This window comes from Cupressus sempervirens, chromosome 6, assembly GCF_028749045.1.
Source record: "Cupressus sempervirens isolate cs-2001-9-10 chromosome 6, ASM2874904v1, whole genome shotgun sequence".
Classification (NCBI taxonomy): Eukaryota; Viridiplantae; Streptophyta; class Pinopsida; order Cupressales; family Cupressaceae; genus Cupressus; species Cupressus sempervirens.
Genome location: NC_143123.1, coordinates 315,081,323 through 315,096,673, shown reverse-complemented (window position 1 = coordinate 315,096,673; position 15,351 = coordinate 315,081,323). Strand labels below are relative to the sequence as shown.

Sequence of the window (15,351 nt, the reverse complement as noted above, 5' to 3'; positions counted from 1 at the left end):
AGTTGATGAGTCAATTTGATAGGAAGAATATAGAAGTCTATTATAGGTCACCAGACCAACTTAAGCATAGTGGAGCATTAGACACTTACATTGATGAGTTTCAATAGATATACATCATGGTTCTTGACATGTTTGAAAATAGGAAGGTGATGTTTGTGAAAGGTTTGAGTGAAAGATTCGAAGGGTTTTCTAAGGTGTTGAAACCAAATATTCTTCAAGATGCAATAAAGAAGGCACTTTATTCGGATTGTTCATCAACAGTTCAGACCCCTAAAAAGCCTTTCAAGGGCTCTAAGACTAATCTGAAAATGTCAAATCAGAAGAAAGCTACTCCACCTAAGCTAGAATTGAGAAGGAAGAACTTGTGCTTCACATGCAAAGAACCTTGGACTGCAGATCATACGTGCCTTCAAAAAGGTAAAGTCTATTATATTGAGGTGGTTTTTGATGATAAAAAATGAAGACAATAGACATGATGACAGCAATGAGGAAAGCAATCACAAGCAGCCCTAGCTAGAGACAATTGAGGGACAGGGTTTGGATCAGCCTCCTACAATTGCTACCCTCTAGGGTGTACCTAGAGGCAGTCTTATCCCCCTTAAGGGAGCGGTAAAACGGCAGCAAACAATTTTTTTAGTGGGCATAGGAGCAATAGTGCCTCCATAGAAGCAAAAAGGAAGCTTCACGTGAATGCACTGTCAAAATTTGATGTTAATGTTGTTAGTGGAGATTTACCTAATTTCTCCAAGATGATTCCACAACTTAGTATTCAATTGGGGAGTTGCATATTGACTGCAAATTTTATGTGATTGAATTAGGAGGGATGGACGCTATTTTGGACCTATATTTGCTTCAAACTCTTGGCCAGTACACTATTGATCATCCCCAGAAGCAAGTTGAGTTTATGAGAGGAGATCAACAAGTCACTCTTAGAACAATAACTAACAGAGGCCCTAGGATCGTCTTAGCTCATAGGATGGAATCCATATTAAGGCACGATGATACATAATGGGCATGATGATACATAATGGGCAGCACCTTTGTCTCATATAAATCCTCTTTGGATTTGGGACAGCAGCATCATGTTGATATACAGTCAGTGCTAGACAAGTCCAAAGGAGCTTTCAGTGCCCAGGCATACCTCTCAACCGAGGATTTGAGCATGTGATAGAGTTGGAAGAAGGTGCAAAGCCCGTCATCACAATACCTTATCACCATCCTAGACATTATATGGAGATTGAGAGGACCATTAGAGAGTTATTAGCCATGGGACACATTAGGTTGAGCTCGAGCCCATTTGCTTAATCAATGGTGTTTGTTAAAAAGAAAGATGGAACTCTACAAATCTGCATTAATTACTGGACTCTATATAAGAGGACTATCAAAAATAGTTCTCTTTCCTCACATAGATGAGCTACTGGATGAATCATAGTTGGTAAACTCGCCAAAGTTAAAAACTCACCAAGGCCTAAAAAATAAATTCAAGGAATACTCGACTAGTTTTTTTACGAAATCTGGGCAATTTAAAAAATTGGTTAATTTAATGTTTTTTTTTTTTTACAAAATTCAATGAGAAGATATATCCAATTAGTTAATAAATGAAAACACAAAAGAAACAAGCTTAATCTAGATATATTTAAACACAAAGTGTGTACAAAATCACATTCTCATGGGTAAATACATCATTCCAGTTACATCTTCCCCTTCCCATCTCTAGTAAAAACTAAGGGAGAGGTAGAACTAAAGTGTCTAGTCTTATAAATCTGCATTGGGCATGGTTGTGCTCCTTGCTTGGTATGTCTGAGTCTATTTGTGGCTCATCCTTAATCCTAGATGTAGCTTTGCCTCTAGCTTCTCCTGGGACTAGCAATGACTATTAATTTGACTCAATATCATCTAGTATGAAAACAAATCCACCCCCTCCTCCATAGCCTGCATCTCCAAATCATTGATGTCATCCTCTTCAAAAAGCCAGCTTCAACCCACCTCAAATCTGCTTCAAATCTATAGAAACTAGTTTGCAAGTGCTTGTAACACAAGTGTTTCGAAGACTATTTTCCATCTCTCAACAAAATACGAGTGAAGAAATGAGAAATGAAATTAATTTGGGCCATTTTTTACCTTTAAGTACTGTTGTAAACCATCGTCCGAGCTTTTAACACAAAATGGGCAAGAACTCAACGAGTTCTTGCTGAAAATTTCGCAAGTTTTTAGTGCTTGTAAAAGTCATAAAAACTCTTCGGGCTAGGAAACTCGGCCAATTTTCACAACTCGGAGAGTTCTCTACTAGTAGTACATCTAAGGGATGAATTACATGGAGTTGTTTGTTTTTCAAAGATTTTATCTTCGTTCTAAATACCATCAGATTTGGATCTGTGAGGAGGATGTGCATACAACAGCTTGTAGGTGCCACTACAGACACTAAATTTTTGGTGATGCATTTGCAATTCACCAACACACCTGCTACATTCCAAGCATGTATGAACCACATTTTTTATAAGCTGATGTGTAAGGATGTGTTGGTATTATTTGATGACATTATGATATTTAATAGGATGTGGAAAGAGCACCTACATCATTTGGATGAGGTTTTGAGTATCATGGAGCAGCATTCATTATTCGACTAAGTGTCCAAATGCGAGTTCGACTTGACAAAGATCGTATACCTTGGGTGTTGCATCCCAATTTTCAACCCAATTTAAAATGCTCATATAGCTGTTGAATTCACATGAAATCAATTGACAATTAACTTTGTTATAATCCTATGAAATGGTAAGATGATTAGTCATTATAATTTCATATGAAGATAACGTGTTAGATGATTATTTATCATGAATTCATGGAATTGAAAAGGCGGTTAGTCGTTATGATTATTTATGATTAATAACTTGTCATGATAATATGATTTAACTGCGGAGAACTTCCTTGTAGGGAGCACGTCAAAAGGGTGGAAGCATTGTCAAAAAAGAATTGGGCACAAGAGCATCACCATCATTGGGCAAATTGGTATGAATCGTGAATCACCATAGTCGAGGACCTAGTGATTGCATAACAAGATACGCACATTAAACAAGCATGAGCTATTAAATAAACATTTAAAACATTAATTATTTTAATTAAAAATAATGCATACCTCAAATGGTTTTGATTGACTTTTCCACCACATCATTATAACGTATATTTATGTACGTGCACATACATATAGGAATAAAGGTGACATCACAATATTATTTTTATAAAATAAATGATATGATGCCACCTCATAAGTGCATCTACATGCAAGTAGATAAATACATTATAATTATCTTTAGATTATAACATTCAAATCTTTTTCCATATTTATTCAAATCCTTGCTAGTAACCAATAAAGCACATTTGGCATATTGGCGTTCAAGAAGCCAAGTTCTTTCTTTTAAGTTATGGCTTCTTGGAAGCAAAAAGGTTTTCGAATACTTCTTTATATTATGAAGCCGTGAGAGACCATGGGCACCATATTTTCTACCCAATATCTCTACAATATATCACCCAATATCTCTGCAATACAGCACCTGATATCTCTACAATATAACACCCAATAACTCTCTACATGTTTCCTTGCAACGATTTACCATTTTATATATATTTTCCTTGCTGAAGCACGTGATTAGAACCGCACTAAGTTTGCAACCAGAGTTCTTTTGTGAAGGGCGCTGATTGATAGCGTCCAGCCATGACTCAATTATATTTCTAGATTTTACCAAGTTATGTGGTTGCCCCCATATCCCAGTGTTAGTAATATGTTTTTATTTTCAGATACTACTGCATACTGAAATCACAGCAGTAAGATACAGTTCCATAATATGTTGTAAATCATCTTTGTTCAAATATCATTGGTTAGTTCCTCTTTAGGACAAAACTTCTTATGATGAGTCAAAGCCAAGTATCCATGACCTGATAGCATATCTTTATTATGCCGTTGAATGTCATAATCAATTGCTATTTATTTTGCAAGTCTTAAAGTTATATGTCTCAGATCACAGAAATGTGATAAGTTGGAAACATATAATATTCCTATATTGGTTGAGGATCAACAGAAAGAGCTGGTTGCTCTAAGATTCAAACACTTGGGACTCACCTGGCTGTATAGCCAAGGAAGAGGTGAAGAGGTGAGATAGAAATCTGCATTAACAAGAAATAAAAATCAGACACGACATAACAATTCTAAATTATTTGAAAAAGGAATCATTTGATAGCTCGTACGTGTCCAATACATTCTCTGTTGTCAAGTCAAGTGGTGTGATTAAGAACCAAGTTGCTCAATGGTTGACTAGGTGTTGCATGTCTATTCCGGGTAAGGAGGGTCTTTCTAATTAGAGAAAGTGTAAGGATAAGTTTGAGGTCTGTGGTTGGGAGGTTAAGCCCCTAACAATGTTTCCCCTCTCCACGAGATGTCAGGATGTGCATCAGATAAAAATAAGTTGAGCATTCAAACATTTATTAGTAACAGGTATTTTTACTTTTATGATATTTAGACAAGTAGAAGATATGATGGATTAATTCATATCATTGAATTCAGTTATTCCCTTTAATGAAAGCAACCTTTCTCATCATTGTAATAGGTAACCATTTAGAACGGTTGACCTTCCAACTGAATATGGAATATATCTATAGGATTGATGTTTCAGTCTTTCATTTATAAGAATAATGATTATAAGCATATCTTCTAATCCTATGTTATTGCCACAGTTAGCAATAGGAAGAAAAGGAAAGAAACAGAGGTATCTGACGCTCCAAATGATATGATGATATCTGATGTCCTAAATGATATAGTGGTATCTGATGCCTTAAATGATACAGTGGTATCCGATTCCCCAAATGATACAGTGGTATCTAATGCCCTATATGATCCAATGGTAATTGATACCCTAATTAACATGGTGATATGTGATGCCCTAAATGATCCAATAATAATAGATGCCCTAATTGATATAGTGGTATGTGATGCCCTAACTGATACAACGGTATGTGATGCCTTAATTGATATAGTGGTATTTGATGGTAATCGTCATTTGACATTGATATAGTGGTATTTGATGGTAATCGTCATTTGATTTTGATATAGTGGTATTGGATGGTAATCGTCATTTGATCCTAAGTGGTATTTGTGGACTAACCTGGATGTTTGCAGAAGCATCCCTAGATTGATCTTGGTTTTGAATTCCATAATAAAATCATTGATGGTGTTTTCAATTGTTAGTTATGAAATTTCGTTTAACTGATTTTAATTGCTAATCTCATTCACATGAACGTAATTGATATAGTTGTCTTTCTATGAAAATGAAGTAGTAACCGTATTTCTTTGATAGGTTAGTTGTTACTTAACACCCGGAAAAAGTGGATGTTACATTTGGCATATTATTAGGGCTAATGGGGTCAAAGTTCATCATGAAAAGTTACAAGATAGACTAGATCAGCCACCACCGAGAATGTTTCTGATTTGAGAGGATTCCTTGGATTATGTTCTTATTACAAGACATTTGAGAAGGGGTTTCCTTTGCTTACAGGGCAACTTACTAATCTCACGAAAAAGGGTGCTTTTAGGTGGTCAAAGTATGTGGAAGTGATATTTAATAAGCTCAAGAGGTGATGAGCACATGTCCAATGCTAGCATAACCGGAATTTCGTAGACCGTTTGTTTGGAGTGTGATGCCACTGGTGAAGGAATAAGTGTGGTACTTAAGCAGGATAGGCATCCTATTGCTTATGAGAGCAGGAAGTTGAAGGATCATGAGAGGTATTCCACCTATGATAAGGAGATGTTAGCCAAAGTGCATGCTCTAGCTAAGTTTAGGCAATATTTGGTGAGTGGATAGTTTGTGGAAGGAACAGATCATAACAGTTTGTGTTTCTTCTTGGCACAAAAGGAATTGAATAAGAGACAACAAAAGTGAATCAACAAGGTTCAAGCTAATGACTTTGACATTGAATACGTCAAGGGGAAGAATAATATAGTACTTAGTTAATGCACTCTCTAAGAGACCAACTAGTGTCACTTGTGCTTTGACGGAGATTTCAGCTTATTGGAAATCTCAACTTTTAGTTGAGTATTCCAAAAACACATTTGCATGTGAGGTCATAGGTGGTCAGATTCAAGATAATAGGTACAAGGTCATTGGTGATGTAATCAATTACGAAAATAGAATTTATTTGATTTCTGAATCCAAATTTAAGGATCTGATTTCGCAACAGTGCATGATCACTTAACAGCAGGTCATCTCGAGTACTTTAAGACTTACAAGCACATTAGGTGGTTCTCTTGGAAGGGACTTAAGGATGACGTTTTCAAGCATGTTAGAGTGTGTCTGACTTGTCAGCAGAACAAGTTTGAACATTTGTATCATGTTCGTTTATTGCAGCCCTTACCGATTCCTAAGCACAAATGGGAGATATATCCATTACCTTATCACAAGAGTTCTAAAGGTGAAAGGTAAGGATAGTATACTTGTTGTGGTTGTCAAGTTGACAAAATACACTCACTTTTTTGTCATGGTAGCTGATTGGACAGCCTTTCAGGTAGCAACATTATTTTTTAGAGATGTTTTCAAGTTGCATGGCCTTCCTAAGACCATTGTCAATGATAACGACAGAAAATTTCTAGGAAAATTTTGGCAAGAGCTATTTAGACTTGATGGGACACAACTAACCCCTAGTACTAGTTACCATGCTCGAATGGATGGACAAACGAAGATAATCAATAAGTGGGTGGGCAGGTATCTCCACAATTACTATTCAAGACAGCAGCGAGCTTGGGTCAAATGGTTGTACTTGGACGAGTATTGCGACAACTCGACATATCATATATCTATTGGCATGTCTCCTTTTAGAGCACTATATGGTGACAATCTGTTGTCTTTCGTGGATTTGGCCTTGGCATATAGCAGGACTCTGTTGGCAAAGGATTGGTTACAAGAACAAGATATCCTTACAACACCCAGGGAGAATATAAAGCAAGCGCAAAATCAGAAAAAAATTATACTGACCCTCAAAGGACTGGGAGATCTTTCGAGGTTGGAGATATGGTACTCCTACGTCTTCAACCCTACAAGAAAAGTTCATTGAAGAAGAGAGGCTCAAAGAAACTTTGGCCTAGATTCTATGGACCCTATAGGGTGTTGAGGAGAAGTGCGGCGATGGCTTATGAGTTAGAATTACCTGATGTCAGCAGGATTCACAATGTTTTCCATGTTTCATGCCTCAAGAAGGCTATTGGTCAGCATATCACAAGTTCTTGTGAATTACCCCCCTTGGATGAAGAGAGGAAGTTAGAATTGGTACCTACTGCGGTGTTTGAGGTCAGGAAGAGGCAATTGAGAAACAAATCCATTAGAGAATACTTGGTCTATGGAAGGATTTGCCTATTGAAGGTGCAACTTGGGAAAACAAACACATATTCCAACATCCAACTCTATGATTGCTTGAGGGCAACCAATCTCGAGAAAGGGAGGAATGTCATGTCCCCTCCCATAGATTAACTTTAACCTAATACTTATTCTACATTACATCCCGACAGGCTAAAAATTCATAAGGGATGATAAGGGTGGAAATATAAGTGCCTTAATATTAAAATGAAAACTTTTCATAAGGCTTAATATTCCTAAGACTATATTTTGAGCCTATCTGCGGGGTCTTCGTGAAGCATTTTGGTCACTGTCTTGTTGGCAACGTACCTCCTACCTATCATTCTCCTGTCAGGAATATCTTTTGTATAATTGCACGACTTTGTAATGGACTTGGCTGACATTGTCGAGCTAGAGTAATGATTTCTATCATTGCAACTATGACCGATGTTTCAATAGAATGAAAGAAAGAGATTGGTACAAGGGAAAGCATGTCAATTTTTCAAGGTAAGTTTTTTGTTTGAGATTCTATTTGAAGGACATACACCCTTCTTTCTGTGATTAGGGACATACACCCTTCTTTTTGTGATTAGGGACAATACCCCTATCACATCATTGTAAGTATTGACGTTTTAACAATGATTGCAGAATCATGGATACACTAAAGCATTTGCTAGCAGAAAAACGTAAGGGGACAGCAAGGAACCAATACGTAGTTTGCCATTATGGAGAGATGTTCACGTCATTGTATGTTAACTGCCATTGTGATATATATTTGACTATCACGCTTGGTTTGGTCATGGGAAGCTTGTGGATATTGAGTTGGAAGTATCATCACATGGTTAAAACTTGAGACTCAAGTGGAGTGTTTGAATATCAGTTGGCTTGTAGAAGATCACTTCCAATAAACACTTGGGCTTAACAAGTGTCGCCAACACATTCTCTCTTTGCTGAAACAAATCCTAAGTATGATGGTAGCAATGTCTATAATCAAAACCTAATGTTATCATTTAGTTTTCATTGATTGAGATTTGTAACACAGGCATTATTTAACATGAAGAGATTTCCACAATCGTTCATAATATTAAGATGCAGCTTTTGGTTTTGATTGTGTGCCATATTCTTGCATCAACATTTCGAATCACACTCAGTGATCCATCATCAGGATGAGAAAAGCTAGAGGAGAAAAAAAAACCTTATCTCATCCTGATGATAGTCCACTGAGTGTGATTCGAAATGTTGATGCAAAAATATGACACACAATCAAAACCAGAAGTTGCATCTTAAGACAAGCATTATTGTTCTTATCAATTAAAAATGGTGACAAAATGAATTTTCACCTTACTTGAGAAGTGCAAAATTTTGATGAAGTTGTATTGGTGAAGCATTCCTTCTATAATCTATATATGTTTTTCCTTCATGTAATATTCTAGTAAGAATTTAAGTTGCAGGGCTAAATCTTGTTGGATAAAGATCAGTTTTTTATGAGTTAGCACCAACAAATAATCATAAGTGGAACATCGTCTTTCCATACCAAAATCAAACTTCTTAACAAATTCTCGACAACATACAAAAGTTTTCGCACACCCATCAACAGGGAAAACTGCACCAATGAAAGGGTTGACTACAAATTTCAGATAGGAAGAAATCTCTTGCAATAGAAATCATTAGAAAATTAGTCCTAACATAAAAGATTGCATAAGTGGATATTAAAAATTAACTTTTGTATGAGTCCTCTTTTCTTGTAAGCATCCACTTGAGAGCACAAAATGTCACTTAGTTATGACATTAACTTTATAACTTGTGTTAAATAATTTAAATAATCTCGACCACATTGCCAAAAGCACTACTAAGGTATCGAATATAAAGATTGATCACTCCAAGAGGCAACTAATGTTGAAGAGTGAAGTTGCATGCTAAAACAAACACACAATGAAAATAACAATATTCTCCATGAAATGTGGAGTACAACAAAGAAGGTTAGAAATGCTACAAAGAGTACTAGATGAAGCTAAAATGCCCTAGTCACTACAATGCTGCTTAAAGGAAAGAAATATTGAACCCTAGCTCTCCGCTATCCTTGGAGTACTCTACAAAACATCTAGCTTATAGAAAACCCCAATTATTGGGGAAATGCTCATGGAACAACATAGCATAAAAAATGGAGACATTACACAACTATACAATGGTCACATTTTGGGTGTACTTTTAAGTTGGTTTTACCACCAAAAAGAGGCATTGCATTGAATAATTTCTCCCTTTTCCTTACCTTTCCTATCATCGACATTTCACTTGAATCTCATGCTATTGTTCTTGTTGATACTTGCCAATCCTTCTTTTTGTTTTGGAGCTATCAAACCATCAAGATCTTTGTAATTGACATTTGGCACATCCAATCCTTGAGAAACCTCATCAATTGTTAATTGACAAACAAAACATTTAATAACCTTGCGATTTAGATGGGAAAGAAGACTTGGCTGATATTGATAACATCAAAGGAATCACGTTGCTGACTAGAAACTTGATTCGGGGCAAAGTTTCATAGGGGTGCAAACAAAACATAAAGGGTGAGGTTGAGTACAATGTTCTTACATAGACAAGTCATTAGTCAATAAAGCATTAAAGTTTATTCCGATAGTCAAATAAATAAATATGTTCCCAAGGTTATAAAATTTTATGAAAAAGTGAAGAATAATCATTTTTTCTTAGAACACAGTTTTTATGTGTATTTATATATTTTTTTCGTGGAATGTTTTATTTCTATGTTTACATTGTTATCCTTTTCATATAATTAAGAAGAAATTTAACACCATATATGGTGTATGTTAACTATGCATAGCATTCAATGTCTTGCTTATCCTTTATCCTTGTATTTAGTAACTTTCCAAACAATAAACATTTTTAAAAGGCCTTTTTGGCATCTTTCATCAATAACTATCCACAAATGCTACATATTTCGTCATCCATTGTAAGGATATAATTAGTCAATTTCATTGCTTGCATTTTACCTTTTATGTCACAAAGAGAATAACTTAATAGAAATAATGGCATGTCTAAGAAATAATAAGATGAATGTATGCTTAAAATAGAAAGTGTATAATTATAAACAACACCCACTTGTGAAAACAACTGAGGAGGATCACAAAAATATGACCCGTCTCCCTTGATCCCTTCATTGTTATGGACTTCCATGGAATTATTAATTTGATTGCATTCATGATCTTGAGACTTTTGAGACAAGCAGAGCGTAGCACCATCTTTTCGAAATTGAAAGCAAACAAAATAAATTAGTATTGAACTCTACAAATCATTTTTTTTTTCCTAAATTTATCCACGCACACCCTTCATTTTTCTCTTTTAACAAAATAATAAATGAATTGCTTCAGTAAATATATACTAGATTCTCCATCTTTTTCCCGTTGTAAAAAAAAATATTACTATTAAAGCTTACTTATTTGCAAATTAAAAATAACATCAAGATAGGACCATTGCGAACAAGTACTATTATCCTAAGATGCAATACAAACCAGTAATTGTCAATAGCAATTCTATAAATTACACAATTTCATACCTGCATCAGTAATTTCAATGCCATGCACAGGTAACTGAAATGTATTCTCCTCTTGCACATCATCATGATGTCCAATATCATTTTTCTTATATCGATGATGAGATGTGTGCAACACAATTTGTGAAATTTTTGTATCATTTGCTTGTACATCACTTTTGTCATGTGCAACACTATCTTTGGATATTACCTAAACTCAAATGAACCAGAAGGAATTTGTTAAAACATGCAGTTGGACCATAATGCTTGAATCCATAACCAAACATTTATATTAGAGCAAAATATACCATCTTATTCCGAATTTTCAAAGTTTATAGTTCAAAACAGAAAAGGTAATAGCAGCAGAAAATGTTGACACAAACAAACAGTATTAAATTGTTCATTTGACAAGAAAACCTTGAGCACTTGCAAAACTGTTCACTGAATAAGTGAATATTTACTGATCTCAGCCCAATAAAAATATTATAATCTTAAATCACACTTTTGTAATGCTGTAGGTGAAAATTTCATCGCACTTTTTTGTGTTAGAATAAACAAGTATATAAATCATTACTTGTATATACGTTAATAACAGTAGCAAATCATTATTTTTATTAACATTAGGTGGCTGGCTGGGTGGTAGTGCAGTTTCCTCCCAGAACCAGCAATCTTCTCTAATATATATTGTTGCTGCTGATTGAAAAAATTGTCCGTTGCTCCTCCACTTTATTTCGGTATCAGAGCATGAGATATTATGTGCTTATGAATAGGTAAACCTGTATGTAAGGAAGCCAAGGACTCCTATAATATCATGACATGTCTCCCTGTGTACAGTGGAAGTTTATTTTTCAGGGCTTGTGAGAAGCCCTAAATCTTCTTCATAGCATTGACTTTACGAGTACTGTTAGGTTTTCAAGGAACCTCCACTACCAATTTAAAGGGAGATTTATACTTTTGTGTTGTTCCATTTTTTTGATTGGTTATCTATTGTAGTCCATGTACTGGCCTGTAATTTATTTCTATATGTCTGAAGTTGAGGGAACATTTTTGAATCCAGAGAAATTGATTAGAGGGGAATACCATCATATGCTTCAAGAGGGTTCTCATATTGTATTCAGACAAAATATTACTACAAAATCAAATTAAATTGAAGGCTTGAGATCATATTTGACTTGTTTTGAAGTTTCAGTGCTCCTAAGAAATGGAAACCCTGGCATGATTTTGAACTACAATTTAATCTGGGATTGCAAATAGATTGGCCCTCACACCTATAGTGTCCATTTTAATGGCCATACCAATTTCTGCAATAACTCGAACTTTATTGGAGAGCAACGACTTTTGGGGTTAGATTTCCATCAATGGAAGTGAGTTTGGGAGATCAAGAAGGTTCTCATTATAAATTCTGGTAATAGTTGGGTGCATTTCAAGCTTCTTATAAGATTATTCTATATTTGGAAAGTGTAGATATCTACTAAATTGGATCTCCATCAGGCATCAAAATATGCTAGTGCATTCAAAACAGACCTTCGTACTAATTTTTTATTATCTGCAATTTTGGGTGTGTTAGTTCCCAAAACCACAGATTGGAATCCTATGAGTCTTGCCAACTCAATACTCGGATATCCAATCAGTTACGGCCAAATTGACAGGATTGATCAACTTTGATCTAATCCTCTACAAGTAATAGATGGGGTGGTTTAGCACTTTATATCTTCACATTGATGATTCTTCCATATGTCTCGATATTGACTGAATGTATTCTAACCTCTATCCACCCTGGATTCTTCATGTCTCAATTGGAGTGACCTTTCATTATTTATCTCTGATTTTTGTTTTCTTTTTCTTCCTTAGTCACTGCATATATATCTGTTGTAAAAACTGTAAACAAGATTTCGTTAGAAACTCCATTCATTAATATCAACGCTGGCTGGTATCTTTATCATTGTTGTCTTCACATATTATCATGGTACTCATGTCTCATTCAATTTGATGATTCTGCATATTTATCGTGCCACCTGCATGAGAAACCAGATCACTGTCTAATGATAATGTTTGTTGTTTATATTAATTTCCTTTTTGCTATGCAGACCTTTTAGAATCAGGTAATATAATCTGGAACTAAACACAGATTCCCTTTCAATAATCACTTCCAGTGGCCTTTTCCAACCAGCGATTGCTTCAGGCATCATATAAAATGGATAATAATCTTTGCCAAATTCTCAAGTCTGCCTGTTACTTCATTGATGTTTCATCTCCTGCCCAGACTGAAATAATGGTATTCTTCTTATCCTTTGAATCAGTTCAATAATCTGATAAGCATGTAATAGTCCTTCATTCATGCTCTGTATAATAAGATCCTGCTATTTTTCAATTTGTCCAATTTTTGCTTGCTTCAGAAGTGTTGTTCTTCATGATAATCAAAAAATTCGATATGAATCCTGTCAATACTACCTACAGGATGAAAACGTATAGTAAATAAAGCTGGGTAGATATTGAATGTTAAGGCAAGGTGCTACCTTTAAAATTGATTTATGAAAATCCATGACTAGTATAAATTTTGAAATTCGTTTGTTAGGAAGATCCAAATTAGGAAAATATGCACGATCAATTGGTTAAGTGCAAATATTTAATCCGGGATGCAACACAAGAGATAAGCAAAAGAAAGTGAAAGAAAGTAAAAATGGAGGTCCTGAAATTTGGCCTTCATCAAGGTGAATGTGTGGAAATTAATTGAAATAATAAATAAATATTTAAGTTGCAAAAAGGTGAAGTAAAAGGCAACTCATAATAATTACTTATTAGGATAAATTTTAAGTGATTAACTGCCAAAAAACTTTTTTTTTTTCTAAATGTCAATGTTTCAGCTTCTTCCATCCCTGGGAAGGAAACCCCACAAGAAATTGGTTTTAATACTGAGAGATTCGCCCTACCCAATTCCCAAGTTGGAGTCAATCACATTTAAACATGTGTTTGAATATTTGCAGAAATGGGTCTGTGCTGAAGGTTTTATTATTTTCACAGGTTCGAGTTTTTTTTTCAACGAAGAATTTGTAAGATTTGCATCCAAATACAAATTACAGAGATTTTTTGTTGGTGAGGGGCTTATTTTTCTGAGTTATTTCACCCAGCCATACTTGATTGTGGTCCTCTCAATGAGGTTTTGCACATCCTAATTCATGCATAGTCAACCACAGCGCATGTTTAACTTTAGAGACTTCACACATTTGATAGCTCCAATGTGGTCAGTGGTGGGTTTGAAAGGCCAGCACAACATATAAGGAAGATGGTTTGATGCATAAGAATCACATAAACCATAAGAAATATCCAATGCAGCTAGTAGAAATGTATCCCAAATCAGTGCAGCCTTGTAAGGATGAAATGAAATTACTAAGGAGTTGTCATACATAGTCAACAAATGAAACTGTGTGAAAGTTTAAAGGCAATTGAAAACCCAACACAAGCAGGAGACCAAAAGTTTGGCACGTCATGTAATGTCATGTCTTAGGACATTGAATAATTTATTATTAAATTTTTCATTAGAACTTTTCAGACCAGAAATTTATACAATTCATTTCTTTCTTCCCTATTTCTCCACCTTTCTGAGTGCCCTTTTCTCAATGTTTTATTCTCAAAAGTCATGTATTTTTGTAATTAATAATATCTTGTTAATAATTATATTCTATTAATAATATAATTATATTAATAGCATTTATTATATAAATTATATTAATAGCATGTACTTTATTAATAATATATCAATTATATCAATTATATTTCTTATTATTAATATTATTTTTTTAATATTAATATTGTTATATATAATGGACATAATATTTTCACTTATATATTATGACTATTAATTCATATATTTAATTCTCAATATTTTGATATGTTATAATATGATTATAACTTTATTCTATTATTATTATTTAATTTATACCCTATTTTGATGGGGATATCACAGCCCTCTCCTCTCAAAGTTTGCTTATCCTCAAGCAAGATTATAAATTTGCTTGTAGTACCAACACACAAGCGTATAATTGGATGCAAAAGGACTTTAATGTACATCATAATGCACAAAAACACAAAGCATAGACGAAGTAGACATATAAATGCATGAAAACACGAAGCAAAAACATGAATACACGATGCAAACACATGATTGAATAGAATCTTGCAACCACAAGTGATCATTACTACACGTGTACATATAAGTTTCAAAGAGAATGTGAGTCGTGATAAATTATTCCATGACAATCCCATGCTAAGTCCAAGACTAGAACTTTGGCCCCCATGGCCATGGTGGCAGTGTTTACGCATCCACGTGAGGTGGCCTACTTAGAGGGATGCTTGTTTTGTTTCCCTTTTTTATCAATGTTAGTCGAGAAAAACACGTAGAATGCAAATAGATTGCTTGGACACCAAACT

General features: G+C 34.8%; 1 protein-coding gene across 1 annotated transcript in view; it reads right to left on the bottom strand.

The window, feature by feature from the left end:
* The window catches only part of LOC149552454 (protein kinase and Mad3-BUB1-I domain-containing protein), a 110,459-nt gene that overhangs the window by 43,072 nt on the left and 52,036 nt on the right, over positions 1-15,351 (bottom strand). The window contains exons 5-6 of the mRNA XM_089788014.1: positions 10,948-11,134; positions 10,494-10,633 (exon numbers count right to left, since the gene is read on the bottom strand). Coding sequence (XP_089644140.1) covers positions 10,494-10,633; positions 10,948-11,134 — 327 coding nt within the window. The remainder of the gene's footprint in view (positions 1-10,493; positions 10,634-10,947; positions 11,135-15,351) is intronic.